The 22255-nt window shown below is 39.5% G+C and overlaps 1 protein-coding gene across 1 annotated transcript; it reads left to right on the plus strand.

The window, feature by feature from the left end:
• The first annotated feature begins 807 nt into the window (after window positions 1-807).
• LOC134797908 (uncharacterized) lies at window positions 808-21897 on the plus strand. The gene is made up of 12 exons (XM_063770254.1): window positions 808-931; window positions 4259-4429; window positions 9195-9305; window positions 11360-11506; window positions 12249-12356; window positions 12954-12992; window positions 17040-17300; window positions 17962-18070; window positions 18745-18954; window positions 19624-19807; window positions 20706-20943; window positions 21756-21897. Exons 1-12 carry the CDS (start codon window positions 904-906, stop codon window positions 21857-21859), a joined length of 1710 nt encoding a protein of 569 aa, XP_063626324.1. The 5' UTR covers window positions 808-903; the 3' UTR covers window positions 21860-21897.
• Window positions 21898-22255: the final 358 nt, after the last annotated feature.

A 22255-nucleotide genomic window follows, 5' to 3' on the forward strand; every position in this document is an offset into this window, starting at 1 on the left:
AGAATAAACACAATGGAATGTCAAAATATGATACAAATCTCACCTCAATCTCAACCTCCTCACCTCCATATTTAAAAAGTACCTAAAAAAGATAATTATGTAATATACACAACTGAACCCCTAGTGTTAAGGCTCCGTCACACAGGCGCGTTTTCCGGGCGGGCCGTAAGCGTTTTATATGTAAAAGCGGCGCGCCCCTCTCACGCTCCGCCCGGAAAACGCGCCTGTGTGACGAAGCCTTTACTTTCATTCGATAGCAATGATAGTATAGCGTGACAGACGTACGCGTTTGCGTTAAGTCTCATTTTGTTTGGGCATTTGAACAGCGCGCCAAGCGGGACGTTTTGGAAACTCAAAATCTCACAGAAAAAGAGACTTAACGCAACGCGTATCACGCTATCGTATGAAATTTACACTAGCAGTACAGTTCTATTGCATAAGATAAAAGTATAAAATTTAAATTTAGATATCCCAAAAAATACCAACCCCATGCACTTGACCTATTTGTAAATAATGTCTTTACCAAGATTAAGGTAGTGGTACTAGTGGTCGACATGCTAATGCCTAATGAATGACACCCTGCTGTCACCTCTATTGATAATGACTTAAGTTTCAAGATGACATGTACTGGGACTGCGTCGAGCACCAGTACCACCACCTTAATCCCGCTATGATCGTAAGGTTCAACGTACAAATGACTTTAAATCTAAACTTATGGTCAACAAAATATTTTATAGCATAACCAGCAATCATAATATTATTAACTTAATACGAAACTGAATCCAACCGTTAATTCAATTATTGAATCAATTATTTTGATTGTGCATTGTCGCTTTGTTTAGTCTGAATGTTAGCAATTCCAAGTCTCAGTAATGTTGAATTGTTATTTTGAAATCTATTAACATGATGTTATTTACATCCTTATTATTCAGTAAGTTCAATTGTGACACATATCTACTACATATAACACGTTCGCGGACGCGGATTGCATAGCATCAGTTTTTGTACTCCTCCTGGTGACGCGCATGCTATTGCATCCGTTGTTCGTTTTAAATTTATTCGTTGAAATGCTTATCAATCCGCTTAACCACAGTATAATATTATTCACCAACTTTTCCTCTACCAGTCACCAGAGTCAAATAATGCGTACTGCCATATTACATAGTTTTATCGAAGTTTAAAATTATCCTGTGACGTCTCCAAATTGGCCCCCCTTTCTGTGACGCAGATGCTATAGCATTCGTCTTTGTATGGCAGTTCCCTTAGTAGCCCGGCAGGTGCGTCTGGGAGTGGACACCTGTAATTTGGGTGAATTTCGTGCGCGATAGTGATTTTGACGGATTTTTATAAAATCGTAATTAATGTTTTTCTTACAATTTCTTTAAGTTTTTCATTGTGTTTTAATAAACAAACGTGTTTACTTGCTGTTAATTACACTACAGTCAAATTTTGATAACGGTTAATGTGAAAAAGTGAGGCATGAATGTGTATACCTATTATTCAAATAATTACGTTACTAGTCACAGTTTTGGTCATATAATTGTGAATTATAGCCTGTTGGCGCTCGATGATCACAGTGCTCGGTTCGCACTTTTATAATATCGTTTTTAAATTTACCATTTTGAAATAATTAGCAAGATAAAAATAAAATAATATATAAACATAATATAGGTATTTGACATTTGACAGGAAATATTTCGGATTAGCACAGATACAGTTTATTTTAATCTCTATGATTTCTATGATGACTTAAATCCAGGGGAGGGTCAGTCGTATATAAGGCACTTTATTCGAAAAAATAGCGACATCTATATTACTTAACGCTAAACTTTTTTTTAATATGGCTTCACTTTATTTCGTCAGAATGTCTTAAAAGTCTTATATCCAGGGCATGGATCAAACAAAAAAACATCTTTTAGAACAGATTATTTATGGCCATCGTTGCCATGGAGGCGATTGTCACAAAAAACAACTTTGTAATGTAAAACTCAAAATATTATAACACCCCATTTATTGTCTGTACTAGAGGTACTACGAGATAATTCAGATAAATGAAAATACTTTCAGCCTTACAATGTTAAAAGAAACAAAGTTTTCATACGCCATCACAGTTGCTGAGAACTTTATTACCAAAAAATTTAGAAAAATATTTGGGGGTAGATTCACAACCTGCTGCGTGTAATTGTGTTTCGTGATCAATTGTGTGTTATTCCAGCCGTGTATGATAGGTAATTTATTTACATCAACAGTCAAGTTAAAAGTACCGAATCTGTTTTCGTGTATTATTAAATATCCTGAAGCCTTTCTTCAAAGTCAAAGTTTTTTACGTTCGCAAGATACTCAGACGCTATTTATGCCCCTCCCCCCTGATATTGAGGTTGATATTTCTGGTTAAGAATTACAGATGGCACTTCAAAATGGATGCAAAAAAGTCCCACGAGAGGGCTCTCTTTGTCCTATATATTATACATACTACTCTTTGCTTAAATCTATCAGTCAAGGGCTCCACAGACCTTGCAATAAATCCAGGCGATTTTTGATCCATTGCCGCCTATAGTGCGACATAAAATAGTAGAAATTAAATAAAATGGAACTCAAAAATGTCCATATTAAATTGTTGCCATGTGTAAGCATTTTACGTCAAAAATGTGACAGTTACATAGAAAGTGGTGCTTTCATTTATTTTCTACTATTTTATGACGATACCTAAATAGGTGCAACAAAGTCAATCGCTCTATAATAATTTTTGGTTAACTGCGAGTTCTCGGTTCGGGGCGAACTACTAGTTATTTTATATTTTAAAAACTTTATCATAGGTATATCACAAATAGTGTACCTTTCTAATGGAAGTAAAAAATTTCATATATCTACTTATTACTGAAAATTACATATTTACATAAATATGATTTAGCCCAGTGGTGGGAAAAGTACGGCCCGCGGGCCATCTCCGGCCCGCCAATGGATTTTATCCGGCCCGCCGCCGGCCCTATGAAATAATTAGTATAGGGCTTTGGCCCACAATTATCGCAAATCAAAATAAATTTTGGCTACAATTCTGACCCTCCACTTAAATTTCCTAAGCTTTCTGGCCCCCCATGAATAAAAGTTTGCCCACCACTGATTTAGCCAATTCAACTTCTAACACTGATTTCGCAGTGAAAATCGAAGTTATATTTTTTTTTACTATTTTTCCTAGAATCGACAAACAATTATGTGATATTACATATATTAATTCCGGGCAAAAAGAAAAAATCATACATTTAGCGCCACTTGCACCGTCCTTCTAAACCGGGGTTAACCGGTTAAACCGTTAACCCAGTGTCAAATTGTACTGTTAACCATGGTAACTTTAGGTTAAACCGGTTAACCCCGGGTTAATAGAATGGTGCAAGTGGCGCTTAAGGGTTAAAAAAAAACAAAAACTGTATCGTAAATTATTGTTATTTAATCCGGTCACAAAATTTCACGAGCATCATTTAAGAATTGCGACCTGTAGAGGAGAACATCCGGACATACGAAAGCAAAATGCCCGAGTTTAAGACGAACACCTTCGCTAACGCTTCGATCAATAAAATATTTATAAAAAAACAACGGGTTGCACTCCGGGAGTGCCGGCAGAAGTGAAAACTCAATGACATTGTAACAGTTTTTCGATCAGGTCTCGTGTCCGTCTTACGAATTTTCAATCTGTCGAATCTGTCGGTCACGTGACCTGTCGCGAGTTTAACATTTTTTCACTTCTCATGCTCAAAAAGTGCACCTTTATGTCGTGCGTAGACGACATAAAATCGCATTTTATGCTCTACAGCATAAAGTAAAATTATCTATTACGACCCTTATTGACTTAGCAATAAAGTCCAAATTCTGCCATACAAACTGCCAGCCCTGCCCCGCACCTCCGACCGGCCCAAGAACAATTTTCTTTAGTCTTGAATAAATACGTTAAAATAACCTAAAATATTTGATTTTTTGTATATTTTCCTCGCAATCGAAGTGAAAAGCAGAGTGTACAACAAGGGCATAAATGTCCATTTTTACCCTCGTCTACTATTTTGGTCTTCGCTTCGCTCAGACCAAAAAATTGCCTCGGGTAAAAATAGGTTACTTTATGCCCTTGTTGTACAATATACTATTTCTCCATCACAAAAAGTGCACAGCGCCGCTAAAGAAGTTTTCACTTCAAAAAACATAATATAAATATTTTCATAATGATATAATTCAGGGAAATTTTGACGCAGATCTTCATTTATTTTTATAGCCATTCATATTATTAGTTCAACAGTGGAAAGTCTGCAATGCCCCCATAGGTGCGATTCGAAGGAAGAAAGGGACCAAACCGAACTTTGTGTTAAAATGGAACCGCTGCAAGGACCAGCAACTTATATTCCAATGTTTGCATGCGCGATGATGGATTTCCAATGTCAAGTAGGTAAGTCTAAAAAATAGCTGTTACAGTTGTAGTGCATAAATATTTTCCATCGATTTTCACGGAAACGTACGAACGTGTCTTGCTATTGCAGTCAGTCTCGGTACAAAAAGTACTGAGGTTTACTGAAGTAGCGTGACAAATATGCGTTTCCGAGAAAGTACGAAAGAAAATAATTATGCACCACATTTGGAAGATTGTTTGCATAGTTTAGGCTCGTTTACACAATGGCTCAATGCATGATGGGCGAGTACTGCAAGTTCGCTTTAAGTTGGCCGTCGGCGACCGTTACATATTAAAGTCAAAGACACGGTACAATAAATAAAGGGTGTCATTTAGGGAAACCGGTTGGAAACGACCCGCATGCAGGCGGCCTTAACAAGGTCGTCTGTCCATCTTGTGATGGACATCCATGTCGAATGGAGGTCCAAGGGGGAGGCCTATGTTCAGCAGTGGACGTCTTATGGCTGAGATGATGATGATGATTTAGGGAAAAGGATCCAAACATTCCAAACCACACAAATCGGTCAAAAGAATTTTGATTTTCTGTCTAAAAGAAAAGTCATTCATTTACTTAAATGAGAAATTTTAGAGAATGGATTCTTTTCGCTAAATTAGAATTACGTCTTTCTAGTAGTCACCCGCAATAATATGTTCCTCTTCGAAGGCGGCAAAAATATGTGACACGCTCTTATTGCTCTACAAATAAGATCGTGTCAGATATTTTTGCGGCCTTTGTTGTGTAACATATTATTGCAGGTGACTGTACCTACTGTGGCCAAAAAATAATTTCGTATTTTATTTTTTAATGCTTACTTTATTTAATAATTTGTGTAATTGGGTCAAACAGATCACTGTGTTATGTCTTTCCTGTAGACATACACAAGAGTTAAGGGCTATAAAGGTTAATTTTCTTATTTAACCGTTATCCACGTGAAAAGGTCCTCCTTTTATTTAAAGAAAATTAACCTTTATAGCCCTTAACTCTTGTGTATGTCTACACGAAAGACATAACACAGTGATCTGTTTGACCCAATTGCATTAAATGTAAGTACCTAAGTAATAAAAGTAGTTGTAAAGCTGTGGATAAAGCCCCTGCTACACGGCAGCCGACAAGCCCCCAAACCGCGTGGCCTTGGTCTGTCCCGGACCGTGTAGACAGTTGTTACCAACAAAATTTCGTTTGACCTCCGGACGCCCTTGGCATGCGAGCGCGCGCCAGCGACCGCGGTCTGAGCGGTCGGTCCGGAACCGTGTAGCCGCCCGACGCCGACCGCACTAGGCCATTTCGCTTGAAGGACGCGCCGTGTGCGCTCGTGTGGTTAATAGCCATGCCATGGGTACTCAGTAGCATTTCTAATAATTCATCAAATACTTTCCTCTTCATTCTCAGAAAGTTATGTATGTCCCCGTAGCGTAGTCCAGCGAATTCATTAAGTTGAAATGATTCAACAAATGCCGTTTTTTGAGCCAGCGTTTCATTCATATACCCTTTTCTTTTTTTACAAACTTTTTATTAACTTGCAATATACCTAATGTAAGTATGTAAATATGTTTTTATGGGTCAAATCTTGCAAGTTAAATTAGACCCACTTTCTAGTTTCCGATGGAGCTGAAAATTTGCATACATATATAAGTCGGGTGACAATGCATTACTTATTATGGTACCATAGAGCTGATCTGATGATGGAGACAGGAGGTGGCCATAGGAACCCTGTGATAGAACAACGCGACCTAATTGTGTTTGGGGTTTTTAGAATTGTCTCGACGAGTATTAGATGCCTCTGGAAAGAAAAGTACAGTCAGCTATAAAAGCTTGTACCAAATATTATTTTTTTGCCAAAAACATATTTTTTTGTCATTGCACTAGTATGAGTAGGTAGGTTATGAAATTTGGCGCCCCGGCCAATAAGTTTTGCCGCCCCAGAAGTGAAGGAAGAAAAACAAAATGCAATCCGCCAGGGGTGGCATACGCAGCCCTTAGGGCCATACGCCACTGAGTAGGTACTAATGCCACGCCAACTTTCTGAAAGGTTAGGGGCCATTTTGTGCGCTTGCAATACGTGTTGTCTGTCCGCGAGTTCTGAACACACTGTGGTTTGCCACCGTCTAGCCAGACAACTCAGACGGACCCACACACCAAGGACAGACCTAGGTCAGACGGTTAGTAGGCTTGTCGGCTGCCGTGTAGCAGGGGCTTAAGGCGGCGTCGGAGGAAGGGGGGGGGGGGGGGGGGGGGGAGAAGCGGGCCGGGAGGAAACGGCCAACTTGAAGCGAACGGCTAGTACAGGCATGTACGATTGTGTGAAGACTACAGATGCCCCGAATAGTGAATTTTCCGAATATCGAATATTCGGCCCCTCTCTCGGCCGAATACGTACCAAATATTCGGCATGACATGCGAACATTTTGAGTCGCAATTATTATGAAAACTGTTCGCCGTCAAACCACAACGTTTGCTAAGATATATTTTTAATTAATGAATCGTTAATGAATGTAATTAGATTTAATCAAATCAGACCCATGATAAAAATAAAATATTTTGTAATCAACAAAACTACTTTCCAAGAATACATTATATATTATCTAAATAGACCAAGTTTTTGGTTATTATTTTATGTAATTTTTCTTTTTAGGTAGGTGCAATAGATATTCAGTATTCGGCCGAATAGTAGGAAACATTCGGCCGAATACCGAATATTCGGCAAAGTGGCCGAATAGGCCGCATACCGAATAGTTGCCTTATATTCGTGGCATCTCTAGTGAAGACCATAATCAGACGATCAACAGACGTCAGTGGCCATCATTGCCTGTAGGTAACTGTGAGTAATCCGCGAACTGTCGGTACCTTAGTCTGACAAACACAATCTGTGAGTAAGTAAGAACAAAGAAAACTATTATATACTCATCCCTTTCCTTTGGGTGCTAATACTAGCGTAAGACAAAGACAGTAAGTATGATTGTCTCCGTCTGTTACAATTTAGACAGTCCTATATAGTAGGAATATTAGGGTCAATAATTTATTAATATAAATTTAAATTACTAAAAGACATAAACAGGAATATAAAACTAAAACTAACTACAATTAAAATAACTAAAACTAAAAATTAAAAATACCTATCAAAATTTGGTGCCTTCGGGAGGGTGCCCAACACGCAGGCAGCATTCCCGCGCTGGATTGCGATGGCAATTCTCTGCGCGAGAAAGCTGCCCGCGCGGGGGTCGCCCGTTGCCTCCCTCAGCCTTTTCCCGAGCGCCTTGTGGAGCATTTGTGCGCCTCTGCCCCACGAACCAAGCGTCTCGACGCCAAATGCGACGAATTCGTATTGGGCGCCGAGACAGCTGTATTTGGCTACCTTTTGACGCTCCCGAGTGTCCGCCGCCGCGCCAGCACGCCTGCAGGTCGATGGGACGTAGGACGCCGCTAGCGTGTCAGCGCAAGTGGCGTCCCATACCAACGCACGACCCATCTTCCAGGGAATCAATGACATCCCGTCAGGGCGCTTACCGTCGTTCCGCACTATTTGGGGCTCCAGAGCGGCGGGAACGCCGGCACTGACGAGCGCCCTTCTCAGGATGTCATTGAGGGCGGAATGGCGAGACAGGCGGCCGCCACCGGAAGAGCAGGCGAGCCCGTGGTGGCCGAGGCTATCCACTTCAGATCCACATGAAGCGCAGTTGTGGTCGGCACAGACAGCAACACCCAGCCGGAGACCAGCGGCTATGCGAAGCGTCTCTGGGTCTAATATAAAGGTGCCGGTGTTAGGCGAGGGATACGCGTGTAGCCACTGACCTGAATCTGGCCTAGATGATGCCAGAAGCCTCGCTCGGTCCCTGCCTGTCGCGGTGTCCAGAAGTGAGTTTAGAGTAGTGACTGATGCTATGTTATCCCAGGTCCTTTGTATCTTCGGTCGAGACGGAAAATTTTGATTCGGTCCAGCTAGCCAAGCATTCGAGGCCTCAACCAGGCACGCGATCTCGCAGTTTGTAGCCGGAGAGGCTTTGAGAATATTACCTGCGAGATCGGAGGTGCTATGAATTGAGGCCAAGAATGCCGGCAAAGCAACACTTGAAATTTTGCGGATACCCAAGCCACCATACCTTATCGGTGGTGGTGGCTTGAGTCCATGCCTGCTCGCTAAATCGGATGTTCAAAATTGATTCAATTTGGGATTTTAAAAGTAGATCAAGAGGTCGGAGTAGATGGGGGTATTTCCAGATAGGACAACAGCGGAGCAGGTAGGTGAATTTTGGAATGAGTAAACAAAATTTTAGAATAAACAGTGCAGAATGACTCCTAATTTTGAGAAGGCGGTCCGAATAGTCACTAAATTTTGAAATAGATTTACTCAGAAGAGGAGGGATGGCTTCATTGAAGATGGGTGCTCCGAGAAGATGTAGACTGTCTTTAGATATATTTTTGATGGATGGCGCGATGTTATTAAAACTTTGAATAATTTGGGATGCCGAAGAAGAATCTACATTGTCGGAAATATATAATTCACATTTATTGAAATTTAATTCCAGCCCAATGTCTTTAAATTTATTTTTAATTTGTAATAAATCTGCTAAGACAGTCTGTGAATCGCCACCTAGAGTCCCATCGTCAAGGTACTTACCACACGTTTAATTTGGAATTTAGACTGTGAATTATTGAATTAATTGTCAAACTAATATTAGGATATAGTAGGTTATCTGATTATTGGTCTTAAATAACATAGTTTTAATGTGCTTGTAAAAGGGTTAACACGCAGTACATTTTTTTCAGGGGAAAAAGCTAAACTGTCAAGTGTTGAAAAGTCAAAGTGTACCCTCCCGATAAGAGTGAAAAGAGAGGCTCCTGTTGCAAACAATGTCGAGGAAGATTACCAAGTTACAGGTACATTTACCTGATAATAATAAAAAAAACATATATTGCAGATCAATGATCTATAGGATGTTAGTAACAATTTTGACTTAATAACTAAGTTAGTAGGTTTAATATGTTACACAACGAATGCCGCAAAAATATGTGATACGCTCTTATTGCGCTTAATAATATGATCGTGTGTATTACGATGTTAAGGTAACGGTACTCAGTGGCGTAGCTAGACGTGGGCGAATGAGGCCTTCGCCCACGGCCTCGCACTTAGCGGGCCTCGCAAAGCCAACCTTGGGGAAACACATTGTAAAGGAACTCGCAGATGTTGTTTTCGCCCACGGCTAGATTGCAGTTCACGCTACGCCACTGACGGTACTTACGTTAAATTCGTACTCATATGGTTGTGAGATACTTACTTACTAGGTATTTTCTGCTAACTTCAAGGGTGGCGGGGAGAGTGTGGCCCATAATTTCCGAAAATCATTTTTTCTTCGAGGCAATTACTCCGTTCTCATATTTTGAGTTGCCCATAATTTCCCGAAATCATTCATACTCGGTGGCAATTACTCCGTTCTCATATTTTCCCAATGGTTTTTTTCCGCAATCGCCTATTTTAATATTTTTAAATTAATCTTTTCCTTATAATTTTCGTTCTTTTAAATATCTAGAATAATATTTTCTTGTTACTGTATGTTAATAGTGTATTAATTATATTTGTTACTTGTAGGTATTTCACATACAACAAATATCAAAAACACTAAAATTAAAACATAATCTCAAAAACTACAAGTAAAAAAATTGCCCCAAACGCTGTCAGCCAATAACCCTAACCCTCTCTGGGAGTAGATTCGTTTTTAGGGTCGTCAAAAAAAAAACCCCTAACCTACCTATCTCAGGGAGCAGTTTCGTTTTTAGGGTCATCGAAAAAAACAACCCTAACCTACCTATTTGAAAAAAACCTGGTTATTTTTACCACTAGCATTAAAAATAAGAGAAAATATGGAGATAGAGAATATTTAGTTAGTGAAAAAAAACCTACTGGTTATTTTAACTACTGGGATTAAAAAAAAAAGGGAATAAATTGAGAAAGGGAAAATTTAGTTTATGAAAAAATGTCCACGAAAAATAAAATAAAGCGAAGAAATTCCACTGGGAAAAAATGGCAACGGAGTAATTGCCTCCAAGAAAAAATGATTTTCGGAAATTATGGGCCACACTCGGCGGGGAAGGTGGGAGCGGCAGGCGTACGGCGCCCGCACCTTCCCCGCCGCCCTTAGTCGTCCTACCCCGTCGCCCCCGTACCGCACAGGCGAGGACTCATTTAAGCGGTCGGTCTATAGATTGCAGTTCACGCTACGCCAGTACTTACGTTAAATTCGTACTCATATATTATGATTTCTGAGATACTTGCTAGGTATTTTCTGGTAAGGTCAAGGGTCAAGGAAATTGGTTTCTATTGTATTGTATTGTATTGGCTTTACGGTGCAAACTTGGCGTGGTCGTAGTCTATGACAAGGTACGAAGTAGAGTACAAATTCCTTGACTGTGCATTAAGTTTGACCTTTTTGTACCACAGTCGGTTTATACTTGGAGGATATAACCACATGGAGACGCATTGTCTGTAATTTTCTGTACTAACCTAGTCTGCCGATTTTTGCGGGGGATTTTTTTCACGTAAAAATAGCCATGTTAGATAAAGGTCAGTCTATACAATGTGTATGATCATTGGTCATAGAGTTCCGACAGAGAGGAACACCTGTTAATGGCTACTTCATTTGGTTATATCCTCCAAAGGGTTTATATTACCTATCTTAATTTTTGATACTGTCGGCGCGATTCGGGAATTGAATTAGAGATTCACTAGATATGAAATATTAAGATATGTGACTTTCCACGGCAAAAGGTACCTTATGGCGGTTGGCGCTTACGCTATTATTAACGCCGCTACAATATTATTGCGGCCGCCATAAGGTACCTTTTGCCGTGGAACGTCACATATCTTTACTGTTTCATATCTAGTGAATCTCTAATTCATTTCCCGAATCGCGCCGTGTTTCTATGTTTGGCCTCAGAAAACATGAAAAGTCAAAAAGAAGAGTGCCCTGACGAATGTCCTAAAACCAGCGATATGGTGTGCGCGCGTTGCAACCACGGCATCTACCGGTCCTTCCTCAGTGAATGCCACATACGGATGTACCAGTGCCGGCATCCAGCTGATAGTGGGTATACCTACCTAATTGTATAAGTACATTCTTGACAGATTGTGGAGTAGTAATAAGCTTTACTTGTGGATATATTATGTCCCTTCCAATTGCGTGCGTGGAGACAGACAGACTCCAACCCTGTTCACACGGGAAAATAGGGAATATTACGCAAAACTCTGCGTAGGGGGTGCCACTGCCACTATCCATCACAATCTGGGGGTTCACCGCGAAACAAGAAAATCGTAATTTCGTTATCTAAACTCTGTATCACTCTTGCATATTCGAGCGATAAAGAGGCATATAACTAAATTTCGTCTTTCGCGTTTCCCGGTAGGCCCTTGTTAACAAACCGCCTTGACGCATCAATGTCATATTTTATTGTCTGTGAAAACTTGTCAAAAAACAGTTTAAGGCACAGTATGTATAAGTTACTCTATGGTTTACTAGCTGGCTTAGTGCTGCACTCTGGTGGCAGAACATTGCAGTAATACCCCCTTTTTACGCACAATCTGATACAACAAGATGAGTAGGGCATGCGTTTGGAGTGAAATTTTTGTAATTTTGAGCACTCGAATGTCACCATAAATCTAAGAAACATTTTATTTACGTGTGGACACTAGATGAGAATGTCGCAATTTAATTTTTTGATCTAATTGGCATTTTGATTGTCCCGCATGGACACATGTTCAATGATACATTAATTTGTCACTTATCGTTTGTTAGAGCGACAACCAGATAATTTATATAACTCTTCTAGGACTAGAGTTGGTCTCGCGACATTCGTGCTACGATTCAGCACCGTACATAATGGATGGAAACCGACCCCATCAGGATGTCAAAGAAGCGCTGCATGACGTGGACAAGGGTTGGTACTTTAAGGCCCCAGTACACAGTGGTCAAGGATGGTCCATTACAAGCCATCGCCATTGTGTACAGGGGGCAATGGTATACAATAACGGACGACTGGCCATTAGTTGTCTATCGTTATGTCATGGCCCATCGTTAGCTACTGTGTACTGGGGCCTTAAGAATTTAATAGGAACAGTTTTTTTATTTATTAGCCTATATTTATTGCTTCACTGCTGGGCAAAGGGAACCCCTTGTTTCCTGTCATTATTGGCCAACACCCCCTCCGCCACTTTTCGCAATATTTGTCTAGGTGTCCTGCCATCTCCCTTTAAACATAAATGACAACCATTGTCCATTGACAATTAATTCTTATTACATTTATGTTTAATGTGTCTTTATTGACTTCATTGTCAATAAATTACCGTGTCCGGGCCGAAGCTTCCGGCACTTACTTTTCTACGACATGACAGGCGACCACGTTATGCTTTCCATAGAAAACGATGCGCCGGAAGCTCCGGCCTGGTCACGGCCCGGTCTAACGTGAGTCGTCCTAAACTTATTACAGAATTGTAGAAGTAGACAAGTGTACATTAGTATTGTTATTATTTTTCAGATGCAAAGAATAAGGTTGCTCTGGCCGGTATGTTACATGGTATGTATGTATATGTGACGTTCCACGGGAAAAGGTACCTTATGAGGGTTTCTAGTTTCGGAGATATGAAATGTTTTGTAAAGAGGTGAAAAAATGCTCAATTTTTTTTTATTGTGTGATCTGAAACCTTAATGCGTAACGTTTGTTTACCTGTTTTTATTTTTGTTATAAGTTAGTTATAAGCCTAGTAATGTCGTCTCAGAGTTTAGTAGAAAAGGTACCTTATGGAAAAAAGATTGAAAATTCCCAAAAAAACTAGTCAATACGGGAAAAGAAGTTTGGTAGAGAACTGTATTAGCATTCTGCAAAACTAATTTGATAATTTCAGTTCTGGTTGGGGCGCCTCGCAAATATTATAACCGTACATAGACCGACATCACAAATCCAAGTAGCCTGCTATTATACCAAAGTTACTCTCGTCAAGTCTTTCTTAACTAGAATAATCTTCATTTGGTTTGGTCGCATGCAGTAAATCAGCCATTGGTTTGCTGAAAAATGCCAATACCCGACGCATTACCTTATGGAATATCTGAGGTCATTGAACCTCAATGCCGCTTATCTTCAATAGCAACCGAAATATATTATTGATAAGAAATAGACGATTTATACCATCTTAACCCCAAAATATTATTAGTTTATCCTAACTGTTCCATCATCATCATGCCTCATCATGTAACTTAATCACAAGGTACCTTTTCATTACATACAAATTATTGGTCTTTTTTAAGATTATTATGACGAAGAACTAATTAAATTTGGGGCAGTTTAATGTAAATTAATATTTTCTATTCATAAAAGATAAACTGTAATATGATTGATATTTTGTAGTGATGTATTATTAGATTTATTTCCATAAGGTACCTTTTCGTAAATGTATGGAGCAAATACTGTTATTGTTATGTAAGTTTAAAGTGGCATAAGGGGTTAAATATAGTATTTAGTTGGGGTTTTAGGATTTATTTCATTTGAATGACAGAATTTCTTTCATATGTGCTCAGAAAAATTGATTGTGTGTCACATTAAAAGTAAAAATATTCTATTTTGCGATTTTATATGAAAAACACAGAAAATACATTTTCACCTCTAAATCGGTATTGTTTTTTGCTTAAACTGTCTGTCAGTGTCGTTTTCTAATAGATAGAATTTAAATCTTGAGAGCTCATTGCAATCAATCGTGAAAATGAAATAAAACTTTATTTTCAAGAGATTGGCTAGTATACACATAAATCAGTCGATATCAAAAGTTTCTATTTGCATTACAGAACAAGTCGCAATATTTTTTTAATCTCACATATATAAGGTATTATTATTTGTAGTCAACTATGTAACTTACTTCAGGAACATAGTTTTTTAGGCGGCTAAACTTAAAACTTCTCTATCGTAAAGTTGCTAATTTCACAACATTATTTTCAAAAAATCATATCTCTGTAACTACGCAACCTAGAAGGTTGATCTTTTGTGTTATCGATAGCTTATTTATTGTAGATTACTGGGGTATGCATAACTCCATACCCGCCATAAGGTACCTTTGACCGTGGGACGTCACATATTATTATTTACCTATATACTTCTTACAAAATCAATAGACTAATAGGTACATAAATTAATAGATTCATACGGCATATACATTTTTCCTCAAATAGATGAAAAAAATATCAATATATCCGTTATAAAATTAGTGATAATTAAATACTTTTCATAATCCTTTCAGCAAAAACCAGTCAAACTGAAAATGTTCCTTTGAATATATCCAGACATATAAGGAATCCGCGGGGCAAATTGTGAATTAAGACTTTATGTTTGTGAACTTATGGTACTAATTACAACAAAATAGTTAAAAATTCGTTTTTAATTGCGTAATCGTTTTAAAACAGCCTAAATTTTGTTGTAATTAGTAGCATAAGTGCACAAACATAATAGTCTTTAAGACGAAACAGGAGCTGAGTTTTAAATATTTTAGGTAAATATACCCGTCTCGCTAACGGAAGCGGCACCTAAAAGTAGTGCGATAAGGACAAGGCGAAAAATCCTGCGTAAAAATCTCAAAAATCGAGGTTTCGTGCTCCTCTGTTTCCTCCTCCAAAACTTAACTAATCGTAACCAAATTTGGAAATCTAAATGATTATGAAATTATCTGTGTCGGACCGTTTTGCTTTTTTGGCTAATTGATATCAGTTTTGAATGCCACGCCTCTCATTGCGGCATAGTCAATTAGGCCATTTTGGCCATTTTTGAAGGGCTAGCGCCTTAAAAAACAAAAATATCAAAAAAAGCAAAACAGTCCGACACAGATATTGACAATATTAATCTGTGTTGAAAAAATCATTGCTCTAGATTCAAAAACCACGGAGGAAAACGAGGAGTACGTTTGTATGGAGAAATGACCACTCCCGTTGGCTCTTTGACAATTTGTCCCGCGGATTCCTATGTCTGAATATATCTCAAGTCAGTCATTTATATCAGTGTTTTTCAAAGTTTATGGTGTCACGGCCCTTTATGACCACAAAATTTTTCGCAACCCCCCCAAACCCCGTTTCTACGTTTTTCTATCTATGTATATAGAGTCTGTGCGGAAAGAGAAGAGTAGTGAAATGTATGGGATCCCATACATTCTGCGGCTCTTCTCTTTCCGCACAGACTCTAACAAATTTGGAACCACAGACCAGGGTTTGGAACGCACCTTTCTATCATTCACTTATGTACGAGTAACTACATATACGTTTTGGAACGCACTCTATATTTATTTTTATAGGATGGTATTTTATTTTTATCACGGGAGCAAAAATCCGTATATAAACGACTTACATATTATTGAGTAAATAAAGATTTGAGTTATGGACAACATCTTTACACAGTACCCATGCAGTTTGATTCTTTCCTTTGCATGGCTAAAATAATTCAAGGTATATCATCAGATAACTCCGTGAACGTCGTTATTTCTCAAATGAAACACTGGTGATGGAAAATGACCGATTTTAAATACTTTTTTGAATAATCCGTTGAGCTGGCCGATTTCGACGCCACAGTGAAAGAAACATTTTGGAACTTGCAGCTGATAGAATGCTAAAATTGGAGTTTGTATCCGTCTCGACTGATGCGTTCTGGGTTAAAAGAATGGCTATATATTCCCATCTAGCAAAAGGAGTCCTTAAAGTTTTGATCCCATTTGCTACTTCATATTTATGCGAGCTGACGTTTTCATCAATGGTCAATATCAAAACAAAAAAAAACCGGCTAAGTGCGAGTCGGACTAGCAAAAAAATCACGTTTGTTGTATGGGAGCCCCACTTAAATATTTATTAAGTATATTCCGTTTTTGGTATTTGTTGTTATAGCGGCAACAGAAATTCATCATCTGTGAAAATTTAAACTGTCCAACTATCACGGATCAGGAGGTCCAAAAAAGCGTTCTGAGGAATTAAGTCCCAGCAAGCTGGAAATCATTTTAATACCTTCATTTGGTCCTAAATGCGAATAATCTGTGTTTGCTCCATCCCAGGAGGTGTGGATAAATTTTGGAAGCCTTGGGAGATACATTTTACCTTGGATTGACAAAACCACTCGATGTAGAAGGAACCTACCGTCAAAATTAATGTCACTACCAGCAAGGTTGTTGTGGATCAGACACTGGTAAAAAAAAGCTCCAGAATGGAGCAAACTCTTACACTAATTTAGAACCAAGTGAAGGTATTAAGACGATTTCCAGCTTGCTGGGAGTTAATTCCTGGAAAAAATCTAATTTGTCTGGGCTAACAGATCTTAACTTATTTAACTGTTTAATAAATACAGTTTATCTATCTAATAATGATTTGTTTTATTGATATGTACGTTAACGACCATTAAATTTTAAAGGATTGGATTATTTCTAAGTTAAATAAAATGAAATCTGCTTTCCATAAGTTTCTTTCAAAGCCGAGCTTCGCGACCCCCTTGGACAAGTGCCGCGACCCCCCTGGGGGTCGCGACCCACAGTTTGAAAAAACTGATTTATATGATATAAATTAACATTGGTTGTTTAATCCGGGTGGTTATTTAAACTATTTTCAGAAAGTGATTTTTGGCCAGGCCACTACCGAAGACCTCGAACGCCAAAACCAACAGTTGACGTAACATGGCCGTCAAGACGTACGAGGCCGAAATCTACACCAAAAATGCCGCGGTTAACTAGTAAACCCCGCATCGAGAGGCCCACTACTAAGGGTACCACTACGAAGAGTACCACTACGAAGAGTACCACTACGAAGAGTACCACTACCACTACACAAGCTACCACCACCGATCCGTCACAATCGAACGAAGATAATGGTGGTAGGTACTATCCCCTCCCTGGCTGTTTTATGCCACAGCGACTGCGATTTACAGCTGAGAGCTGTTGGTGTGCACTCTGGTGACTGACATAACACACTCGCTGTAGGTCACGCCTCCGATGTTATTGTAAATGCCACAGGTGGTCTGGCTTTTACCTCGTCGAGTTCGGTACGCCGCACAGCCTCAAACTAACGCACCTCTAGACCTTAGCACATGATTGACGTCTTTATCTATGTTAATCAAAGAGGGACGGGTAGTCTATCTCGCCGCGAGATACTATCACGCTAATCATGTGCTAGCCCAACAGCTTCTGCATAATATGTTATGCCTCCAATGATTCCAGTTGGCGAGATTCTCCCAAGACGCTGGCTCTATATGAGCCCTCTTCATATTTAACACATGTTTGAACTAAAAATTGGCCGCCTTGCTTGCGCTTTACATTTTGCAGTTCGCAGTAAAATATGAATGACTTCACGATCAACTTGAAGCTACCTTGAAGTATGGATTTTGTTATAATATTGTTGTGTTGACTTTGTTATAAAATTGCGTCATCATTCCTATAGTCTGTGCGGAAAGAAAAGAGTCGTAAAATGTATGGGCTGGCTTACATTCCACGACTCTTCTCTTTCCGCACAGACTCTAGGTGTTATTTTTTTTGCAGACGTGGAAAGAATAGACGTAGATATATGTCCAGACGACGAAGACCAAGAAACTGCTATCGAAGTGCCAGATGCCTGCACCAACGTTAGCAACGAAACGATATCTAGTTCGTCAGTATGATGTGTCTATACCATAATTCATTACCATTAGATGCATAAAAATCTACTACAAATGTCCCATGAGTCGCTTAACTTCAAACTTGGTAAATCCATCTGTCAGATTATGCGATTTTGGTATTAAAAAAAGGTAATAGGGTTGATATTTGCTGAGAGTGTCGAATGGATTTAAGGATGACTCACGTTAGACCGGGCCGCGTCCGGCCCGGAGCTTCCGGCGCATTGTTTTCTATGGAAAGCATCACGTAATCGCCTGTCATGTCATAGAAAAGTAAGCTCCGGAAGCACTGGCCTGGACACGGCCCGGTCTAACGTGAGTCATCCTTTACCCGAGTTTGAAGTTAAGTGACACATATTTGCTTGCGCTAAAATTTACAGTGATAAGTTATAACTTGATAAGCTGTTAGGTAGTCCAGGGATCTAGTTTGAATGTAAAGTCCTTATTGTCTGTCTAGAAGAAGAAGACATAAGGGAATGAGCATAACAACACAATTTCTCGATATAAAATCGTGCCGAACATTCATGTAGTCATTGACATATATCTAAGGACAGGTCTTACGGGCAATAAGAATGGGGCCAGTATAGCGGTGTCATGCACACGAATTCAAGCCAATCGTGGAATCTTTCCCGTCCTTATGTCAATGTATTTTCATCAGTTGAACTTTCAGAGACTACATGAAAGTAGATTTGCATCCAGACTTCATAGAAGACGGGTCCCCTGTGTGGATGGTGTACGGCGGAGGCAAGAAGATAACGTCAAAAATACGGGCCGACGCCGGCCTCGTGGTGGGGTGCAAGGCCTACGCAGGCCTTGACTTCTCTGGAAACGTTGTTGTCAGGAATAAACATGACAATGACTTTATAGGAATTGTATTCGGGTAAGATATACCAAATATATAAAAAGTATTTGGGAACAATTTTATATTACATAATATAATCATGGATTAACCTTCGCTCGTACCCACGAACCCACGAAGAATCTCACGAACCCACGAACCCACGAAGAATCTCACGAACCCACGAACTCACGAAGAATCTCACGAACCCACGACCCACGAAGCCCGAACGAACGAGACCCGCGGAGTAATGATATTACATTACTTTATTCTGACATTATTTTGATATCAAAATGTTAATATGAATTGGCTTAAGACGATCTTTCACTAGTAGATGAAACGTAATGTTATGGTCAGACATAGAAGTTATTGTGGCTTAAACGAGTGTTTGAGAAAATAAAACATCGATAAATCTGTTATCGATAAGTCTGTCACAGATTGATAATTAAAAGATGTAACTTCTATTTGCTGTAAATTACTGACAATATATTATTATATTATTATACAGTGTTATAAATATCTATGATAAAGTTAAGGTAACATCGATAACAGACATGTTGTCAATTTCATTTTGTCAATCACTTTATTTTGCCACAATAACTTCTATGTCTGGTTATGGTTATATTTATGCGAGTTCTAATGTCTTACTATAGTGACCGGAGACGTATAGACGGTACCAAAGAAAGTAGACTAACATACCTTTTATTTCAGCTATCGCAGCAACAGTCAATTTTACTTAGTGTCATGGAAAGCGAAATCAGAGAAGTACTGGATAGGCTGGCCTTCCGTGGTGAAAGCAGATGCGGGGCTGCATATTAAGCTGGTCAACTCGTCGACGGGCCCCGGCGCCTATCTGAGGAACGCGCTTTACAGTACCGAGTCGGTTAAAGATCAGGTTATTATCAAACATTTTACGCTGTGTCTTATATAAGCGAACAACTCGCGAACGCGGCGGGCCCAAGGCGTTCGCGTTCGCATCGAGCTCGCCCACGTAGTACGCTGCGTTAGCTAATTTGAAAGCCTCATTGTGAGCGGGATAAATACGGAATCACAAGTACGAGTGTCACCCCGTTTCCCGAAAATGCAACATCATTAGGTACACCTTATAAAACAATGTCCCCCGCCGCGTCTGTCTGTTTGTGTGTATGTATGTTCGCGATAAACTCAAATCATCAGTTTTCATTCACTTAGCAATAGAGTGATTCTTGAGGAAGGTTTTGGTGTATAATTTGTTAAGGTTTTATACTCGTGGGAAGACGGGGCGGGTCGCTAGTGCTGAGATAAAAGCAGTTCGTCGCACTATCTTCTTTGTACGTTTTTCTCATTATATGTATTTTATTATGTTTGTATTTACGAATATAATAATATTTCCACCTATTCTATTCAATCTAGCACCTCCTTATCCTGTCTTCCATACTCTCCATGTGTTATAACAGCAATATACTTAATTTATATATAGCGCTATTAAAACTCAATCTTCTCATTAACCAACGATTTCAAAACTAAAGATACGCCCGTTCATATAATTCCGACCGAACATTCTCATTTGGTGAGCAACAGTGGAATAGCACAACGCGATTGGTCGATGAGAATGATTGTTGATTGCGATTGGTCGCAACTAGTTGCGTTGGACTGCACGATTGGCTTGCATTCGCGCACCGCTACGGAACGGACGCCTGCTCGCTTGCGCCACCTTGCGGTCATATCTGCCGTAATAGACGCGTTTTGTTAGAGAGTGAACCTTCTATACCTAGTACTAAGTATTATTTATTCTGTGTCAATGTCATTAACAGGTGAAACTCCTTTGGCAAGACCCAGACAAACAAGGCTGGAAGCACTTGCTAATATATTCCTGGCAGCTCATTCACCGGCCCCACATCGGCCTCATCCGTATAAAGGTGTTCAGACTCGGCAAGCTCATAGTGGACTCTGGAAACGTCTTCGATAAAACTATTAAAGGGGGCAGGATTGGAGTCTATGCGTTTTCTCAGGAAACTATCGAGTGGCACAGAATGAAATTCGAATGCAACGGTACGTGAGGTTTTATTTATATGTACAATCACGCTCCGCGATTGTTACGCCATTGTATTTTTGTAAGTATTTGTAGTTCGGGCGATTTTCCGCAACTCGACGTCTTGCGCCTATTTTGCGTGATAGGGGGTGGACTAGTCTTGCCAGCCCAGCTCCTCGAGGAATCCTATCAAACCTATGATGTTGAGTAGGACCTCGGGGAGGTCTCTCGGGGATCCGAGATGTTTTGCTCTGTATGGGACCAATCCGCTGCATTCCAACACCACGTGAGAGGCTGTTTCTTCTTTCTCCATACATCCACGGCATAGGGGTCTGTGACTCTTGTTATAAAAAGATGTTTGTTAAAAAGTCCATGACCTGTTATGACCTGTTGTTACGCCATCTATTGTCCTAGCTAAATTGGTTGTTTCATACTTGCGCTATGGGATGTCCAATTTAGCTAGAACCCTAAATGGCGTAAGAATCACGGAGCGTGATTGTACTTAAGGGTTCTTATTCTCTGAGGGATGTAGGTCATACAATTTCTACTATAGGGCCAACCCCGAAATCTCGAAAAATAATCTGCTGTTTCATACATTTCGTTGAATCAGAAACAATGTTTTCTATAGAACAGTTGATATTTTTTCGCGTTTCGAGGTATGGCCCCATAGTAAAAGTTGTTCAGTGTGACCTAATATGTGGATAATATTATGTGTATGAGGGGTGGCTTTCAGAGTATGGTCAGAGATAACAATTTCACCCTGTATATATACAGGGTGAATAACTTTCATCTCAATATGATTTGACGTTCTAAGTTTTTTTTTTTGTTTCAGATAAAATACCGACGACCGTGATGGAAGAACTACCTCCAGACTTACAAAAGATATCAGTCGTAGATACTTCTTACACGTGGAATAACAAAAGCGGGCCAAAATAAAATGAATTATTTATTCAAATATTTTTATTCGTAACTATCCATTTTTAATCGCAAAATCTAGGTATTTCAAATTATTTAAAAACATGCATTATTATAACAAAACAAACACCAAGGATTGCAGCCTGCCGATACCGCTCATAGGTACAGTCAACGGTAAAAATATGGGTGTAGACAACTTACTCAAAAATATGTCCCATAGTTCTTAATTCACTGACATAAGAGTTATGGGACATATTTTTGAAATGATTTGTAGGTACACCCATATTTTTACCGTTGACTGTACTATCATGGTATAATAATATACTCCGCCTACTCTCTTCCCGTCTTTTCGTGGTCACGTGACTGACACAAGCCTACGTCATCATGCGACAGCGCTATATGATAATATGCGATAGC

Source organism: Cydia splendana, chromosome 16 (assembly GCF_910591565.1).
Source record: "Cydia splendana chromosome 16, ilCydSple1.2, whole genome shotgun sequence".
Taxonomy (NCBI): Eukaryota; Metazoa; Arthropoda; class Insecta; order Lepidoptera; family Tortricidae; genus Cydia; species Cydia splendana.

What these genes read in the sequence shown, in the direction of transcription:
- LOC134797908 (XM_063770254.1), top strand. Translation starts at nt 904, where the DNA reads ATGATGTTATTTACATCCTTATTATTCA. An exon ending in GCTGCATGACGTGGACAAGG is followed by an intron (nt 12,357 to 12,953) that starts GTTGGTACTTTA and finishes ATTATTTTTCAG; the next exon opens with ATGCAAAGAATAAGGTTGCT. An exon ending in ATCGAACGAAGATAATGGTG is followed by an intron (nt 17,301 to 17,961) that starts GTAGGTACTATC and finishes TTTTTTTTGCAG; the next exon opens with ACGTGGAAAGAATAGACGTA.